At 43.3% G+C, this 17,757-nt stretch overlaps 2 protein-coding genes across 4 annotated transcripts; one reads left to right on the top strand and one right to left on the bottom strand.

Moving 5' to 3' along the window:
* The first annotated feature begins 325 nt into the window (after positions 1-325).
* Positions 326-9,375, top strand: plekhd1 (pleckstrin homology domain containing, family D (with coiled-coil domains) member 1). 2 transcript variants are annotated; one of them, XM_031579957.2, is made up of 14 exons: positions 326-636; positions 1,329-1,422; positions 1,670-1,759; positions 1,982-2,058; positions 2,507-2,598; positions 2,743-2,795; positions 3,126-3,220; positions 3,627-3,720; positions 4,855-5,078; positions 5,961-6,093; positions 6,514-6,658; positions 7,132-7,275; positions 7,955-8,061; positions 8,861-9,375. In XM_031579957.2, exons 1-14 carry the CDS (start codon positions 482-484, stop codon positions 8,870-8,872), a joined length of 1,515 nt encoding a protein of 504 aa, XP_031435817.1. In that variant the 5' UTR covers positions 326-481; the 3' UTR covers positions 8,873-9,375. The 2 variants fall into 2 exon arrangements, with proteins under 2 accessions (XP_031435817.1, XP_031435818.1); XM_031579958.2 differs by having other exon boundaries at positions 7,955-9,375.
* Positions 9,376-10,901: 1,526 nt separating this feature from the next.
* ccdc177 (coiled-coil domain containing 177) lies at positions 10,902-15,289 on the bottom strand. Of its 2 annotated transcripts, none has more exons than XM_012819477.3 (2): positions 14,414-15,289; positions 10,902-13,977 (listed from the first exon to the last, which is right to left on the bottom strand). In XM_012819477.3, the coding sequence occupies exon 2, from the start codon at positions 13,893-13,895 to the stop codon at positions 11,343-11,345; it is 2,553 nt and encodes an 850-aa protein (XP_012674931.2). In that variant the 5' UTR covers positions 13,896-13,977; positions 14,414-15,289; the 3' UTR covers positions 10,902-11,342. The 2 variants fall into 2 exon arrangements, with proteins under 2 accessions (XP_012674931.2, XP_031435816.1); XM_031579956.2 differs by having other exon boundaries at positions 14,766-15,289.
* Between the last annotated feature and the right edge of the window lie 2,468 nt (positions 15,290-17,757).

Raw genomic sequence — 17,757 nt, 5'->3', positions numbered from 1 at the left:
CTCAATGATGGCGTTTTACTGGCACTGAGGATCACTGAGAGGTATTGACCTTCTCTCCGATTTAGAAACTCTGCTAAAGCCTCTATTACATCCTGCCCCAGCTCATCTTTCTCTCTGCACACTCCCTCGCCCTCCCTCTATATATCCCTGCTTTATTTCCACTTTCTCTTCTGCCAGCTGATGCAGTTATTGGCAGGCACATTATTCCACCTCACTGAATTATTGGGGATTTTTTCTGTGTGTGTTTTTTGTATGTCAGTTTGTGTGTGCGTGTGTTTGTTTGTCAGTTTGTGTGTGCGTGTTTTTGTATGTCAGTTTGTGTGTGCGTGTGTTTGTATGTCAGTTTGTGTGTGTGTGTGTTTATATGTGCATGTGTGTTTATGGAATTTATGTACACTGATGTGTGCATTTCTATTTTTACTTCATTGATATTTTGCATCCATCGCTCCACCCACCCTACCCCTGGCTTAGAGTGGGGACCATGTTCTCCTCTTCCTCCAGACCGTCACTCACCTCCTCCTGGAGCTCCATGGAGCAGACCGACACATACGTGCTGGACATCAGCACCAAGGTGCAGATCCACGGGGTGTTGTGGAAAAGGCCCTTTGGACGTCCTTCTGCCAAGTGGTCTCGCAGGTACGGCAATCTCTCTCTCCTGTCCCAGATATACGTATTGGAGCATATAAGTAGATAGTATAGATCAGAAGTATACTCATCTTTGAGTCTGATAACTTGTATCTCTCTGTTTGCGTAGTTCTACCATTACTTTGAATGCTTAGGCTACCGAGCTCACATAAACTGAGGAGAAATCTGATGCAGCTCTGATGTCTGACAAAGAATATGATGAATACTGATAATGACATTCAAATGTGTGCTGAACATGTTTACATATTAATGACATAAGTATACTGACAGGTATTAAGGCAGTGGAAATAGTATTGCTTTTGTCTTGATAGAGCTTGAATGTGGTATTTAGATTTCAACACAGATTTGTATAGTCAGTTTTATGTCAGTCTAAACTCAGTTTTGCATTGTGCTGACACGCTCTTTACCTTGACAACTTCTAATGTCTAAGCTGGTCCTAGCCCATTTCAGGGAAAATCAAACTCAGTGGCCTAGATTTACAGTTTATTGTTCAATCTGTAGTCTGATTTATTGCATCTTATAATTAGAACTGGGAACTGTCTTTTAAATTAACAAAGGATTACTTCATTTAATTGTAAAACCAGCTAACCCTTTTGGAGAATTTGCCCCTTTTGCAGAAAAATGTGACCCTCTTGCATGTGTAACTATGTAATCTGTTCTGATCTAACGTTTTTTTTCTTCAGGTTTTTCATTATTAAGGACAGTTTCCTGCTCTACTATGCTGAAAATGAAAAAAGGAACTTTGAGACAAATAAATTCTTCAACATCCATCCCAAAGTAAGTGTCATTAAGTCTTCTAGCACACATGATTGATAGTACATAGGGGAAATGAGAAGTGGCAGTACTGATGGTGTCAGTATATTTGACCCATATCCCATAATTAATCAAACCCAATTGCATTTGGACAAATGCACTCAGGAGGTCATCGTTGCTATCCTAGTAATTAATGAGTCCATTCATCCTGCCCTGACTCCTATCTATTTCTCTCACTCTCGCTCTCTCTCGCTCTTGCTCTTCGACCAAGGGAGTTATTCCACTAGGAGGATGTGTAGTAACCCCAAGGGAAGACCAGGGAATGCCTTTTGCATTGATGATCAACCACGAGGATTTCACAGTAAGTTGTTTGTTTTTGCTGTCAATAGGGTCTTACTCAGAGCCTTTTTGTCCACTTTTCATATCGTTTGGCACAGAATGATGGTAGGGTAATATAGTTCTGTTGGTTCCAGAGGGTAACATAGTTCTGTTGGTTCCACAGGGTAACATAGTTATGTTGGTTCCACAGGGTAACAGAGTTCTGTTGTTTCCACAGGGTAACATAGTTCTGTTGTTTCCACAGGGTAATATAGTTCTGGCAGCTGAGTCTGAGGCAGAGCAGAACCAGTGGATGGAGATGCTGCAGGAGTCTGGCAAAGTGTAAGTGGTACCACGGCAACCCTTTCGCATCTAAAAGCACCACTTACACACTTACAGAAATACCACAAGCCATGTTATCATATGCACATACTGGCATCCTCAAAAGATCTATCTAATAGCTTACTAAAATACCATTTCACAACAAAGACATTTAGATAGCATTGCCTGTCTTTGATTAATGTGTCTTCAAAATATGGATCCTATTTTTAAAAGTTCTCTATGCTAAACCTGACCATTACAGCATTATTAATTGAATCACAGACACCACTGGCGTTCAAATTCATACAGTACCAGTCATACACAATGGCATACTCTTCAGACTGACTTCTTTATTCTTCAGTGAAGGCTTCTGTTTTGTCCCGTTGTGTGTTGCTTTTGAGTGGGCAGTTTCAGACAGTTTGTCCTTGGTTCTAGTATTTCACCCATTTTTAACTGTCTTTTCCCACAGCACCTGGAAGAATGCCCAGCTGGGTGAAGCCATGATTGAGAGTCTGGAGGCTCAAGGGCTCCAGCTGGCAAAAGAGAAGCAAGAGTATCTGGGTAAGAGGGGGGTCATGCTGGATCAGAGAAAGATGAAGTGAACCGAGACATTGGAAGTGTGTGCTGTGTTCTTACAGGTTTATTGTGGGGGGGGGAAGGAGTAGTTGTGAGTAACGTTTTTAAAATGTTGGATGTTTCACTCAGATAAACTAATGGAGGAGACAGAAGAACTTAGTCTGCAAAGGGAACAGAAGGAGGTGAGTCGACACTTGACAGCATGTTGATAGCAATGCTTAGGTCTGTCAATCGGCTCACAGAAAACAGAGATAAAGAAAACATGCATTAGTGTGCTCTTAGTCCCTCTGGATTAGAGGACATCTCAAATGCCTAAATGTAAATACATATAAACACACATACATTTGTCCATTTCTGTTATATCTCTCATGTCTATTATATTCATGCTTGCATGCATGTGTGTGTTATTTTGTAACTAGTTTTATTTTGTAACTTATTCTGATGAATGTTTTTTATATATGAGGATTTAAGACAGTAATGTGTGCATGTATGTTTTTTTCTGTTTGCCACAGGAGCTTGAGCGAGTAAACCAGGTTCTGGAGGAGGAGAAGCAGAGGTTCGAGGAGGTTGTGCTTGAATTGAGAACAGAGCAGGATCAGATCAAATTGTAAGATTTTATAAAGTTAACTTTATTTACAATTAGATAGACATCATTATGCAACAAAGATTTGTAAGGTGTTTTCGGGTCAGACTGAGGCAAATTATTATTATTTATTATGTATGACATAATGACTTCTTTACTACTTTTACTACACTTTATTCAAATCTGTGAATGAAAACAGTTTTCTGGGAGATTTTTTTGCCCCTTGTATCACCAAAATAAAAGCATCATAACTCATCATAACTCAGGTGTTCCCTAATAATACTATGGTGAGCGATATTTGGTGATACATCATGGGGTTATGCCAGTTCTTATCTTTCTGATTTCCACTGTAAGGCCTGTAATTAACTGCAAGCCCACACCTTTTTTCTTTTGCTTGATGCTAACATCTTGTTTTGCCCTGTGTTGGCAGGGATTTGGATGGCACAGCTAAGTCACTGAAGGGAGTGGAGAATGAGAAGAAAGAGCTAAATAGCTTGACCACACTCCTGCAGCAATCACTTGAGGTACAGATTAACAGGGGGAGAAGAGCATACTGTGTCTGTGGAAACAGGTTAACACAACACTGCCAACAACTGTCACTTATAAACAACTGACACGAAAAAAAGAAAGATAAAACTGTAAAAAAGGAAATAAAAGAAAGTGCAAAGTACATAAAGTAGAATAAAAACGGTGGAAGAAGCAACCGACATACGGAACACCGGAGAGAGAACCATAGATAAAAAACTAAGAGCCTGACGAAGCCAGACAAAATAGAGCTTAGAGCCTAAAAATAGGCCCGCCAATAGAGTTTAGCCGTGAGCCCATGATGTCACTTCTAGAGACTAGAGGTCTCCATTCCTTCATTTGGGGCACACTTAAGATCTTCTGGCAGTTTGTTTCAGTTTGCATGCAGCGTAACATCTCAATGCTGCTTCATCATGTTTAGTTTGGACTCTGGGCTCTACTAGCTGACCTGAGTCCATGGATCTAAGAGCCCTACTCGGTTTATATTCTTTAAACATATCAGAGATGTATTCTGGGTCTAAACCATTCAGAGATGTATAGACTAGTAGCAGCGCTTTAAAATCGATTCTGTAACTAACCTGGAGCCAGTGTAAATACCATGTGCTCTGTGTCCTGGGTAAAACATTTAGAATGAGCTGCTGCTTTTTAATGGTCTTTTTGGGAAGTCAAGTTAAAGACACGATTACAGTAGTCTACCCTACTGGGGATAAAAGCATGTATGTGCTTCACTATGGACACCAAAACCTTGATTCTGGCAATATTTGTAAGATGATAGAAGGCTGTTTTGGTGACTGCCTTGACATGGCTGGTGAAGGTCAGATCTGAGTCTATTAGAACATCAAGATTTTGGACTTGGCCTTTGGATTTCAGAGCCAGAGAATCTAGGTGTTTACTAATACTAACTCTCTAATTGTTGTTGCCAAACACAACAATCTGATAATTGAAGAACATTTTGGCTAATCCAATTATTTGTTTTTCTCTAAACATCAAAATACTGAGTCTATTGGGCTGTAGCCCAATGCATTTGTATTTGCTAGTTTGTGGTGTGGGCAATACAAGTCCAACCTAACCAGTTTACTGTGGTGGTTATGACAAGGAGCATTAACTTCTGTGAAATGACCTTGTGCCCTCAGGAGCTGTCTCATGAGAAGCAACGCACTCTGGAGCTCCTCCATAAGCAAGAGCATGAGGAGGACAAAGGAGGGGGCCCAGAAGATGAGGCCAAGGGCACCTCACCGGAGCCGGGGGAGGACTCGGAAGAGCTCCGAGAAAACACGAGTCAGCTCCAGGCAAACCTCTGTCTGATAGAGGAACAGATGAAGATCCTGCAGAAAGAGAAGGAGCTAGCAGAGGCCAGGTGACTACTGACACTGAGGACTTACACATATTCTAACCTCATCTGTCATAAGTTACTGAGCAATGTTCTTAAGACTGTAGTCAGATAGGATCATGCCTAGAAGTGTTTGTTGCACTTTGTGCTTAGTACCTGCATGCTTTTTTTTTGTGCTGAAAAATGCATTTGCGTATTAAAAGATTGTGCGTATTAAATTGTGTCATGAACACAAATCCTATGGTGATATCTATAGATCTATGAGAGTCAGTTGATGTTTTGTTGGCATGCAGGCATGGAGTCTGTCCTGGGGCTGAGTTAGTGCTAATGGAGTTTAGCAATGGGGAGTACTAAAGTGGAAATGGACATTGATTTAAAAGCTTGCCTGCTCATCGACTAGACACCAGCAAACATTGAGAAGTACTGGTTGAATTGATGGGGTTATGTGAATGACCTCTGGGAGGGAGCAGGGCCAAGCCATATCACAAGGCAGATTATCAAATAAACTCTTCGGCGAGGCCCCTATAACATCAGTTAAACCTCAGACAATGAACAAACCAATGCTCTTGGTGAAACAACACTGCAGTATAAACAGTAATGTATTTATTGTTGATAACTTTAATGTAACAGTTCAGTTTTTCCTTAATTACATTTTTTTTTCAAAATCTGTTGCTAGTCTTCCACAGAAATTCCCATTTTGTTGATATTGTCTTGCTTTAAGAGTGTAATCACGCAGGTCTGTTAAACAGAAAACAGCCTATATTTTACATTCATTCTGCTCTGTGGTTGAATGATATTGAACAAACTGAGGAACCCCGTGAATTCAGCCACTTTATAAAATAGGTGACAAGCTTGTTCTGTCTGTATATGCTGTTCGTGTGCATTACTGATATTTGCTGCCCCCTGCAGGCTAAAGGAGAATGAGCAGCAGGCATCTGTGCTGCAGGAGGAGCGAGAGTTCTACTCGTCTCAGGCACGGACACTGCAGCAGTCTTTGGTGCAGCTCACTGCAGACAAGCAGCAGACAGAGGCCGAGCTCAAGGTGAAACACTCCACTGTGCTGTGAAACAACCCTAACATTTTAAACAAATATTGAGCAACAATAACAATGACAAATATCAAACTCCTTTAGCCTGCTGGACGTTCGATTTAGACTGTGGTGTGGCAGGTGTGAGGCATTTTGCTTTGTAGGTTCATTTTCTTGTGGTTAGTATAGTTCATCTAAGTTCAACATTCCTATTAATGGGGTATTCTATTGCCTTCAGCAGTTTTTACAGGTCCAACTAATGGCAAGGAATCCAATTACATAAAGAAGATCCATGAGCTCTTTAACCATCCCTTCTGCCACCCTCTCAATTGACCATAATGAAGTCGCTGGAATCAGTAGAAGAGCTGTGCAGTGCTACACCTCCCTCACTACTCCCTCCCTCTGTTCACCTTAATTTGTTGTGTGGGGGCTCAGGTGGAGATGGAGACTCGTATGGAGCTGGAGCGCAGACTGAAGCTGGCCGAAGAGGCTTTGCAGAGGCTGGAGCAGGGCCTCACCACCCTAGAGCCGGCGTGCGAACGCAACGAGAGGATGCGTGGAGACGTCGGCCATCTGAAGAGTGAGTGAACTCTTCCAGGAACTGGCACGCTCTAATGCACTCTTTCATGCATGCTCAAACACACATACGCACAACACACATGCAGCCTCTTACACACACACACACACCCAACAAAGGCATCCCCACTGCTCTTGTTTCTAATACAGGGTTATGGATGATGTTGAGTGTCCCTGAGGCATTGGTGATTACATAGTAGATGCTGGGCTATTTTAAGAAGCTAATGTGCTGCTGTGGCCATATTGAGCTATGGAGGGAAATGCAAAGAATGTGCCGGAAGCTCCAGTTCTATGTGAGAGTAAAGAGCATCAATAGTTTGTTCATGAATAATCTTATAGATTATGACTACGTATGGATGACGTGATAGATGAATTTGAAATCCAATTTGATGATTGATTAAAATGTACTGTACACTTTTACACCACACTACTATCTACTTCTACTGTTAATAAAATGTGTTTGTTGTTTACTTTCAGAGTTTTTTGAGGAGTGCATCTGTGCAGCAGAAATTGAGGCCAAACTGCCGGCTATCATGAAGAATGCTGTGTATCTACATAGAGCTGCGGCTCGTCGCATCAAGAGCTGCCGTGTTCAGAGGAGAGCCTCCAGACAGCACTGGCGTGAGTCAACATCTGATTCATCTGACACACACACACACATACACACACACACACACACACACACACACACACACACACACACACACTCACACATGCACAGGCTCAATATACACACAAACAACCTCACAAACTGTAATGACATGAAAACACACCCACAGGGATATCCAGATGCATTCATGCATCCAAACATGTTAACAAACATAAATATGTGCATTATAAAGGTCTGACTCTTTATGGGTGACTGCTTTGCACAGACATTAATCTTTACACTCCTTAACCATTCTGGCAATGGCCGTAACATAATGTGTGTCAAATGTACAGCTGTGCTCTACAGGCTCGTCAGATGGCAAGTAGTACAGCCATATTTATCATAGCTGTTTCATATACACTGTTTTAGCTTGTACAGTCATGGACAACATTTTAAGACCACCACCATTGCATTACAAATTAAATTGATTGCATGAGATTGTGGTAAAACCATTCCACTAAAAGCTGCAATTTCAGGGATAAGGTGTTCTGGGATTAAACATTCAGTGTAAAAATCTCCAAGTGCATCTTTGTAGAGTAGACCATTTTCAGGAAACCTGCTACATAAAATTGGATAAATGTATTCTCCTAGAGTCGTTTGTAAATCCAGTGAAAAAATATTGACACATTTCCCTGTCTTTCTTTCCTATAGTGAAGCACTCCCAGTCATTTGTCCATTCATCTGACCAGAGCCCCAGCCTGGAGGAACTGAGAGAGACGGCGCGTCGCCTCACCTCTGACAGCAGCTTCAGACAGAAGGTCTACCAGATCATTGCTCGCCAAGATTCTCGTGAATCGGAACACTTTTAGGGGGGAGGCAGAGAGGGACAGAGGCGGGCAGATAAACAGTGGCTTGTCTAAGATGGTACTTGAATCTGGTGATGACTGGTATGGTTAGAGTTCCCCCATCAGATTCAATTAGAGTTTGGGAATACATTGAGTATATGTTACTGCAAAAGCCACTGATTGCAATAGGCTAGTACAAACTATGGATTTGGATTATGCATATTAGTGATATAATATTCCACAAGAATTCCACAAGGACTAGCAAAGATATTAATCATTTTGGCATTTAAAGCATTTAAAGAGGACTTATCATGTTAATTCTGGGGTCTTCTAAAATAGATTTACATGTAATGCTTCAATGTTCCAAAAACACATTATTTCTCTCATATTGTACATCTCTATTCACCCTCTGTCTGAAATACTAGGCGGGCAGTAAGGATTGTTTTACGAGATTGAGTCATCTTGTTACAAAGAAAAAGGGCTGGAATTCCAACTAAGCGTTTGAGGCTGCTAAGCAAAGTGGTTTCTGTGGGAGAGTTACTCCCTCTGGTGTGTACTTTGGGCTTTGTAACTTTGCTGAGCATTTACATGCCCCGAACGCTAAAGACATACTAAAGGAAAGGGGAAAACCGGGAAAGCATAATAGGTCCTCTTTAATGTCTTACCTTTCAAAACTAAAAACATATTATTTTCGAAGGACCCCAATGCTCAAAACGATAACCGACTGTCAAATAACCGACCCTGAAATAATTTTCTTCATTTATTTTTCTAGAAACCCGCTTGATTCAGAATGTGGATTGAAGTCATGGAGACATCAAAGGTGTACACAAATATCTAGCTTAATAACAAAAATCCCATTTGGTGGCCCATGATTGAATTGTTTTGAGTGATTTCTCCTTACAGACACCAGACACAACATTACCCATTAAAGACAGGTCTGTTTATTTTGTTCCGCTTTGTATTGTATATTAATACACTGTTCAGCATGTTCTAAAAAACTGTATTTAATTGTCAGTGCTGATTGAAATGGCAGCTTACCCTGCATATTGTTGGTTGCGAATACTTTCCCTGTTCTCTAATGTGTTGCTAAGGGGCCTGTAGATGGTCAGGTTAATGGCTTAATCATTATGGATTTTACAGTATTCTCCTGTTGAAGATATTATACCTCAAGGTACTTGTTAGTGTTAAAGATTCTTTAACCAGAAGGTCTGGTGGTGTGATGAATACTATCGTTATTGTACTGATTACCTTTTTGTCTAAGTGTTATTAAAGCTGTGGTCTAATCCACTCTATACTTGGTTACCGAAAAACAAGAGTGTCGATCAGTGTGAATATGAATTAGGGAGGACTTTCTTGAATCAGTGGATGGTCACCTGTGCCACCTGTTCTCCTGTATCTGAGAGAGAGAGAGAGAGAGAGAGAGAGAGAGAGAGAGAGGGGAGGGGTCATGAGGAACCCACAGTTAATGTAAAATTTGTCAATTGCAGTCATCAATATATGAAAATGCAAAGCATCCATTCAGATAATTTCCTTTAAATTGCCTGAATATCTTGTGTTCTGTTGCAACCTAGTGCTAATCTTTGCCATCTCTCTATCTTCAATTACACACAATAAACAGTTTTTACATGAAAACAGCCCTTTTGGGACAATATGTTTAAAATTAAATGATGCATTGTGCATAAACACTAACCTGTCCTGTCCTGTCCTGTCTCTCCTTCAAGGACAAGAGAAAGGGTTGTGTAATAATCCTGACTCACAATCAGCCGCCAGCATTACTGGGCTTAAGCAAAAATAATGCGGCTGGGCTCAAATGTGTGTTTAGTCTGTTGGATATTTTTATTCCAACTGTGTGTGTTTGTGTTCTGGCCTAATCACTGACCATGAAAAACCTGAGCACAGATGGATGCATGAGTTTGCAGTGTGCATGCTAAACCAACTCTGGGTCGTGGTGTAATGTCCAGGAATGTGCAGATAGTACTACCATGTCTCCCTCATCGGGAATCAATCTAGGCTATTCCCCCACTGAGCCTCAGCAGGCAGACAGGATGAGACGGCAGTTTCTTCTGGATAAATAACCCCACCACTACTATTAGTGTATGGGTCCACAGAAACAATCACCCACCTCCCCCCTCCACCACCACCGCCCCCCCACTGTGCAACCCTCCCTGGCACCCTCCATGTTCCCTGGCTCATAGTCAGCCACCATCCTTGTCGCTTATTTCCATGGCAACTCTGACATGAGAAAGCACAACCCTACCACACACACACACACACACACACACCCACAGACTGTTTTTTTCCTTCCCTTTTTCCATTTAATCTGGAGATTTGCGGATTTGCATCCTCTCTCTCTCTCTAAACTCCAGTTGGCTACCACAGTGAGAATGCTGAGGGTTTATGTACGGGTGAGGCGGGGGGTTGTGCTGATAGACAGTATCAGCTGTTCATCTTTTTGATGTACTTACACTCTTGTAAATACAGTACTCTTGTTTTATAGTTGCAGCCAAAAGCTTTCACATTATACATACATAACTCACATGTGTATATACACGCATCTCTGCTCTCAGAAAATAAACATGGGTAAGGAGAGGCATAACATGATCATTATTTGTACATACCTAGCTGAGGCAGGAGGCTGACTGTGATGTGCTGTATTGAGACATCCTTGACTCTGAACCAGACGAGTAATGCTATCTCAGCAGCTCCATTGTGCTGAGAACACTTACGATGTCACTCTCAAAGGCTGCCTTGTCAGCAGTTTAGAACATCACTGTTACATAGGGTCTCAGTCCGAACCCTTGTTTTTTTTTTTAACTTTAAGACACTCCCCTTTCTGCAATTACTGCCACAGGAACAGAAGCTTTTTTCTTCGTCAAAAGCCATTTCGGTCGTCATGGTGTCTGGTTTCCAAGTCAACAGTCCACTTTTTATTTTCAGCACGTCTCCAAGTCCAGCAATGGCTTTATGCCAAGCTTTAAAAAAACTCAGTCCTTGTCCAAAACAAATCCAATGATGAACTGATGATTGTCCGATCAGCAACCAGTCAAAACCAACAAAAGTAAGGGAATACATTGCTTTATTACAAGATGAAGATAGCCCATTGGTGGAAAATAAATACATGAATTGTGACCTTTTAGGACCATGTCCAGCAAAGGTTTTGCAATGATGAGGCTTGCATGAAGGCTTGAGCTACAGTAAGACCACTTCCAGCAACAGAGCAGTAGAAAGACCCTGTTTGCAGGGTAGAGGGGTTTTCACTTCTCACACTTCTCATCCAGACTGGCTTGGAATTGGGCCTCCAGGGCCATTTTATCAAATGTGCGCATATTGGTCTCCTCCCGCACCTTGTCCCGTACATGAAAAGAGGCTCGTGCCACAGATCGGGCGCTTTCCAGGATAGCCCGCTTCTCCTTAAAGATCTGCTCACTCTTCTCCAGCTTCCTCTCGATGGACTGAAGGAGTTCCAGGCGTCTCAGCCTCTCCTCCTCCTCCACACGCTGCCGGTTCAGTCTCTGGAGCTTCTCCTTCTCTTGTCTGCTCTGGCCGGCCCGCTGAGCCTTCTCTTTTACCCGCTCCTCAGCTACCAGGGCCGCTTGCTGCGCCCTCTTCTCCGTCTCCCGCACTCTCGCCTCAAGCTGCTGCTTCTGCTGCCGCTCCCTCTGCTCGGCAGCCTTTCGAGCTTTCTGACTCTGCTGCTCCTCGCGCTTGGCCTTTTCCTTCAGCTCTCTCTCCCGTCGCTCGACCATCTGCTCGTAGTTTTCCAGAGAACGGGTCAGCTTCTCCTCGGCTTGCCTGCGGGCCTCGTCGCGTTCCTCTTCCTCTCGTCGGGCGATCTCCTGGATCAGCGCGGCGTGACGTCTCCGCTCGGCACGGTTCAGACCCAGGCGCTCTTCCTGCGCCTGGTGCTCACGCTCTTGCCTCTTCAGTTCAGCGATGGTCAGCTTCTCTCTCAGCAGCAGCTTCTCCTGCTCCAAAATGGCTCCTCGCTCATCCACGAGAGCACGCAGGTTCTGCTCCTGCAGGGCCTTCTTCTGCTTCTCCTCACGCGCTGCCTGCTGCAGCCGCTGTAGCTTGTTGCGCTCCTGATGTTCCGCCTGCTCCCGCCAGCGCTCCTCGCTCTCCTCCACCAGCCGGAGCTTGGCAGCGGACGAATCGCGCTCCTGTTGGCTGAGACGTCGCTGGCGGGTCGACACCTGAGACTGCCATGCCCGTTGGCACTGCTGCATCGCCCGCTGTTTCTCCCTCTCCTCGCGCTCTCGCCTCAGCTCGTCCAGGCGCCGCTCGCTGTCCCACTGCAGGTGAGCCACGTAACGTGTCTGACTCATGATATCTTCTTCTTGGTACCTGGCGAGCATCAGCGCGGCGATCTTGCGATCTCGTTCAGGTACAGCTTTCAACCCCTTGCGCCTCACCTCCCTAACGATTCGCTCCACCTTCTGTGTGGTCTGGAGCGAGTGGCTCAGGTCACCGAGGCTCAGGCTCCGACCCATCAAGGAATTGAAGGTGGCCAGGGTGCGGGCTCTGGGGCTACAGGCTTTACCACAATGATCCCGTGGGTTGTCCCAGCTGTAGGAGGATGATGCTCCCGACTCTGAGGAACCACATGTGGTTATGGTGGTAGTGGTGGGAGTCGCAGAGGTGCATCCTGCCTCTCGTCTCCTTTGCAAGGATTCCAGGGAATGGCTTCTACCAGGGCCTTTTGATTGAGATAAGATGTGCCCATTGTGCTGGGTGAAGCGACCACCTGTGCCATTAGCAGCTGGGCTTTGTGCTGCAGACTTTGAGACAACTGCTGCCAGAGAGGATGTTCTCGGAAAGGAGCTAGGCTTGTGAGTTGACCTGGGAAAAGTGTTTGAAGACTTTGATGTGCTACCAGGGGTCTTTTTTGAACCCAGACCTGTAGACGACTGTTGTGATTTTCCACCTGATGATGACATGGATGTCTGAGACACAGCACTTGCTTTTACAGAGGGTTCAGTTCTAGAGGTGGGCTTATTTGGCTTAGCAGGGTTTGTGCCTTTGGAGGCAGGCATAGAAATCTTTGGACTGAGTTTTGTGGACTGATCTGAGCATGTTGTAAAAGACTTACTGGAGGAGCTTGAACTGGAGGGGATTGTTTTATCCAACTGACCTGAGCCTGACAGAGGCCTTTTGGATGTCAGTCCTGAACTTATTGGGGTGTTCATGGATGACATTCCAGAATTTGAAAGGGAATTTTTGGGGGTTGTACTGGAGCTTAGAGAGTTGGCTTTAGCTGACTGAGTGCCGTTGACAGGACTCTCAGGATTTTGCACTTCTGTGCTGTTGCTGTTTAGTGCAGCCTGCAAGATGCGTCTCTTCTCCTCCTTGATGATTCGCTCTCGTTCCTCCCTGCAGTGCCTTAGTTTTCCATGCCGGTCCCTCTCATATACCTCAAACATCCCTGTGGCCACGCGCATCGAACGTCCTGGTGCCTCACGGGCAAAATCAGACAGAGGCCGGGACAGGAGCTCCACGGGTTTGACCCCACACCGTGCACATGCCTCCAATGAGCGTGGACTTGTCAGCACATAGCGACTCCCTTCTGCTACTGGTGTGTCAAAGTTATAAAGATCCAGGTGTAGCTTTTTCGGCTGCTCTGAGTTCGGCTGCTCTGAGTTCGGCTGCTCTGAGTTTGGCTGCTCTGAGTTCGGCTGCTCTGAGTTCGGCTGCTGGTTCTCATTTGGAGCAGATTCAGGGCTCAGACAGGGGTGGAGTGGCTGGGACTGAGTCATTCTCGGTTGCTCCTGTGACCACAGTGCCATTCTCTTCTGGAATTCTAGGAACATCAGCCTCTGCTGATGGGATCGCAACGTAAGGGTCACTGGTCTTACAAGGATCTTCTGGTTCCAGAGGATCGACCATGGTTATCTGAGTGAAAATAACAGAGTGAAAAGGCAACACGAAAGGGATTAATACAAATGGGTACATGATGCACTGGGATACGTGGATGAGGAAAAAAGCAGACTGATATGCTGAGTGTAAATCTATGAGATTATACTGTCCGGTCCAGAGTGTACTAATGATAAAATCTATGGGGGCGAATGCTGCACATCTTGAGCATACATGCATATTTTACGCTTTCTGGTTATACATGTCCTTTCTTCCCTCTGGGCAATTGCATAAATCAGAGCTGGAAAAGCAACCAAAAGGAAATTATTATTTACGGTCAGTTATTATGATGGAGATTTTCTATTTTTGCCATTTATTTCATTCAAGTTTACATCAGTGTCAATCCCTATCACACATCCTTCCGAGGCAACCCACAACTAGCACCTGTAGTCTATGCCACTACCATCCAACCTACCTTGTTTACGGTTTTCGCTGGACCAGTTCAATCATTTCAGTGATTTTTCTCTGTAGCTTACGGACATTTGATGAACCCGGAGCCTTATCAGCAATCTTACACGAGGCTACATAGCCTAGAATCGCCACTCTTATTTTCCTGATGCTTACATCATTCATATGTACTCGACATATTTACAAAAAACGAATACATATTAGGCCCTTGACGGGACAGCTGATCCCACATTCTGCTCATCTATATAACCTACAAGAAAGCACTCATAGCAGCCTCCAAGTGTAGGCTACTTGTATTATAAATAAGACCGAAAACAACCTTTAAATGGCTCTGTCTAAACGATAAATAGCCAACTGACCTTATGGATCGCCGATTATTTTCAGAATCGATGCTTTGTTCGAAGTCAGTATGTATAGTGCCTTCTGCACCCTGCATAATATCAGGTTACAGAGGTAAAGCTTCTGTCGACAATTCGTAGAAATCGGGCATAACGTTAATTGCCCAAAGCGACGCGGCACAGACGGTCCACTTCCCTTGTGGTTTGTCAAAATAGCCTGTGGTATAAACTGCTGGCTCGATAGGCTACTTCATGCGGCCTAATCGCTGTCACTGCGGTCCTTCATTTCATTCTCCTTCATCACGGCGAATGCTGTCTCCACAGTCTCCACCTGCTATTGGGTGCTCGCATCCCTGATTCTCAAGCATCCAAGCCCCGCCTCTATGTGACAGTACAGTATGCTATGCTAAAAATATCTTTGACTTTTGTCTTTGTCCGTGGCCTTTCACATGTAGCCTACGAAATAAATTGTATCTCTATTATCTGCTCTCTGGAACCATCTGCACATACAAAACGTCACATTGTAAAGAGAAATATTCCATTACCATAGCCTATGTCATATGAGAGCAGTAAGTGGTAGACAGTTCAGTTTTAAATAGGCAATTGAAAAGCTGTTTGGAATGTACGTTACCCCCTCAAAACTCGTTCGTTAAATTAGTTATGACAAAAAATATCTGTTAACATTTTTTAACAAGCAAATTATTCATTGGTTAGGCGAGGCTACTGTCAGTTTTGACAAAACTGCCCCACAGAATCGGTCCCACGACAGCCTATGTGGAACCATAGAAACATGACCCTCCGTCTGCTGTGACGACCATTAAGAAACAGCAAACAAATGAACAAATAGCTTTTAAAACATGTGTAGTAATAACAATACGGCAGTTGTAGCCCCAATGACTGTGAGTTGAGGCGGTGAAGTAAAGAAGTTTCACGGTGATTTTTTTTTTTCCTGAACTGCAGTGGTAATGAATCAAAGAATCCACTAGGTTGTGCTACATGCACACTGTTTTTACCTGCAAAGGTTTCAATTAACTTTTTTCATGTACACCTAATAGCCTCATAATATAAGCCCACTTGATAAGACTAAGCAGTCGTCTTGGATGATGTCTGATGCCTGATGTGCTTGGCTTTGTCTTGAGAGAGTTACTTGTGTTTCTTTGGCCTTGTGCCTTGAGTCTATATATTTTCTTTCCCTACACCCAGACTAATACAAATTGATCATAATAGTGCAAAACAAAATGCATACTGCAATTATCATAATTAACGGCATATTGCTGCATTTGCAAAGTTTCATTTTATACAAATGTAAGGATGTATTGTTCCTTCAGCATCATCGTTTATTATAATCTGAACTCCAATCTCATTTTTTCCCTTGCACAACTAGTATGAGCTCACAGTTCTTCCTCAGAGATTCCCTCAAACCAAGGCAGTCAGGGGGAAATGAGGACATTTCTATCTTTACAATAGGCACTTATAAAATGATTCCACCAATGATGAAAAAGTGTAAATATTTTTTTAAACAGAACATTTTTTCCAGAACACAAGGTTAACTGTTTATACAAAAGAGAACTTTCTCCACTTGGGATACCCTTGAGATTTGACATTTTTTCTACAGTACAGGACATAAGCCGACTGTCCAGGGAATATCTCAGAGCCAATTATTTACAGTAATTTCAAATATATTTTTCACCCATGTGAAACATAACCCAGCAGTAGCTGATTTTAAGACACAAAAAAGAGAATCCAATTTGCTTTTTTGTTTCTTATTTACATTTTGAACTGTATCATCTATAGAGTACTGTCTGAATTATAGTCATGGTTTCTTTGGTAACTGTTTTTGAAGACTTGTATCCCACTAAACTGATCATTATTGTCTGTATATAGAGCCAGCTCAGCTCATTGCTCATCTTGAAAGAGACCTTCAGAACTGCACATGACAGTCTGCTAAATGGGATGCCACCTAGAGTGGCACCCCAAAAGATCATGAACAGGAAGAGAGGGCTAGAGTACAGGATTAGATAACTCAATTTCACAAGAATTTGCAGGGATGACCCACTAAACTCTTGACCTGCCCGAGGAACAGTCCGAGTTTAATTGGCCCCACCCATGGACCATATCAACAGAGCAATGGGTAAAAAGTGACAACAGGGAACGTGCTGGCTTGCTTGTAAAAAAACAAAAAAACGGGGGCATGGGATGGCTAACTGCACAGTTCATTGATGCATGGGTATGTTTCCCCAAAGCTGGACTATGGGGTCATAGAGAGGTGAGCGGCATGGTGTTGTCTCAAAACCAACAGCTTGACTATGGACAACATTTGCACTTGCAAAATGTCCTTTTCATTCAAGTGATTGGTCCTCTGTCAAAGAGATCAAACAAGCACTGCTCAAGATTGGATGTGACCTACTGTAGGATGGAAATGTGGACTTCAAAAGGTATGTCTATCCTAAAGATAGTGACTCATACTGTCAAAACACTTGTTGGTCAATATACCATTTTTAATACATTCTCTCAGATTAAAAACAAAATAACTGATTTACACAGTTGCGAGTCCAAGGATTTGGCCTTTCAAAAATATGATTGAATTTTCCATAAACATTCCCATTATTCCTCCTACAACTTTTCCGTATCTGCGCTGCCATACACCCTTTCTTTGGACAGAAACACTTGCAGATGGAGACTGTGGAGGCGTCATCCTGGATCTGTAGTTGTATCTAGGGGACAATGTTCTCTACCTCTATTGTTCTTTACTTGCTCCATGTAAAACCGACCATTTATTTCTAAAAAAGCTGCCAGATTTACGAAATTTAGGACTCAGTGATTTCCAGGAAGGCCAGTGCAGCAAGAGACGAGGATCTCTCATTGCCCCCACTTCACATTTCCAGCATTGGTTTTGCCAACAAAAATGGGACACATTTTCTTGACAGTTTCAACAACTCTGCTCCCCTGACCCTTAATCCCTCTCTCAGTTCTCCATGTGTGATGGCACTCTAGTCCAACACTGACTGTGGAG

Source organism: Clupea harengus, chromosome 14 (assembly GCF_900700415.2).
Source record: "Clupea harengus chromosome 14, Ch_v2.0.2, whole genome shotgun sequence".
In the NCBI taxonomy this organism is placed as follows: Eukaryota; Metazoa; Chordata; class Actinopteri; order Clupeiformes; family Clupeidae; genus Clupea; species Clupea harengus.
Note: the sequence above shows the minus strand (reverse complement) of the source record. Positions and strands in the feature narration are given on the sequence as shown.

What these genes read in the sequence shown, in the direction of transcription:
- plekhd1 (XM_031579958.2), top strand. Translation starts at nt 482, where the DNA reads ATGTTCTCCTCTTCCTCCAGACCGTCACTCACCTCCTCCTGGAGCTCC. An exon ending in TCTTCAACATCCATCCCAAA is followed by an intron (nt 1,423 to 1,669) that starts GTAAGTGTCATT and finishes TCTTCGACCAAG; the next exon opens with GGAGTTATTCCACTAGGAGG. An exon ending in AGAGAAGCAAGAGTATCTGG is followed by an intron (nt 2,599 to 2,742) that starts GTAAGAGGGGGG and finishes TGTTTCACTCAG; the next exon opens with ATAAACTAATGGAGGAGACA.
- ccdc177 (XM_012819477.3), bottom strand. Translation starts at nt 13,895, where the DNA reads ATGTTCCTAGAATTCCAGAAGAGAATGGCACTGTGGTCACAGGAGCAA.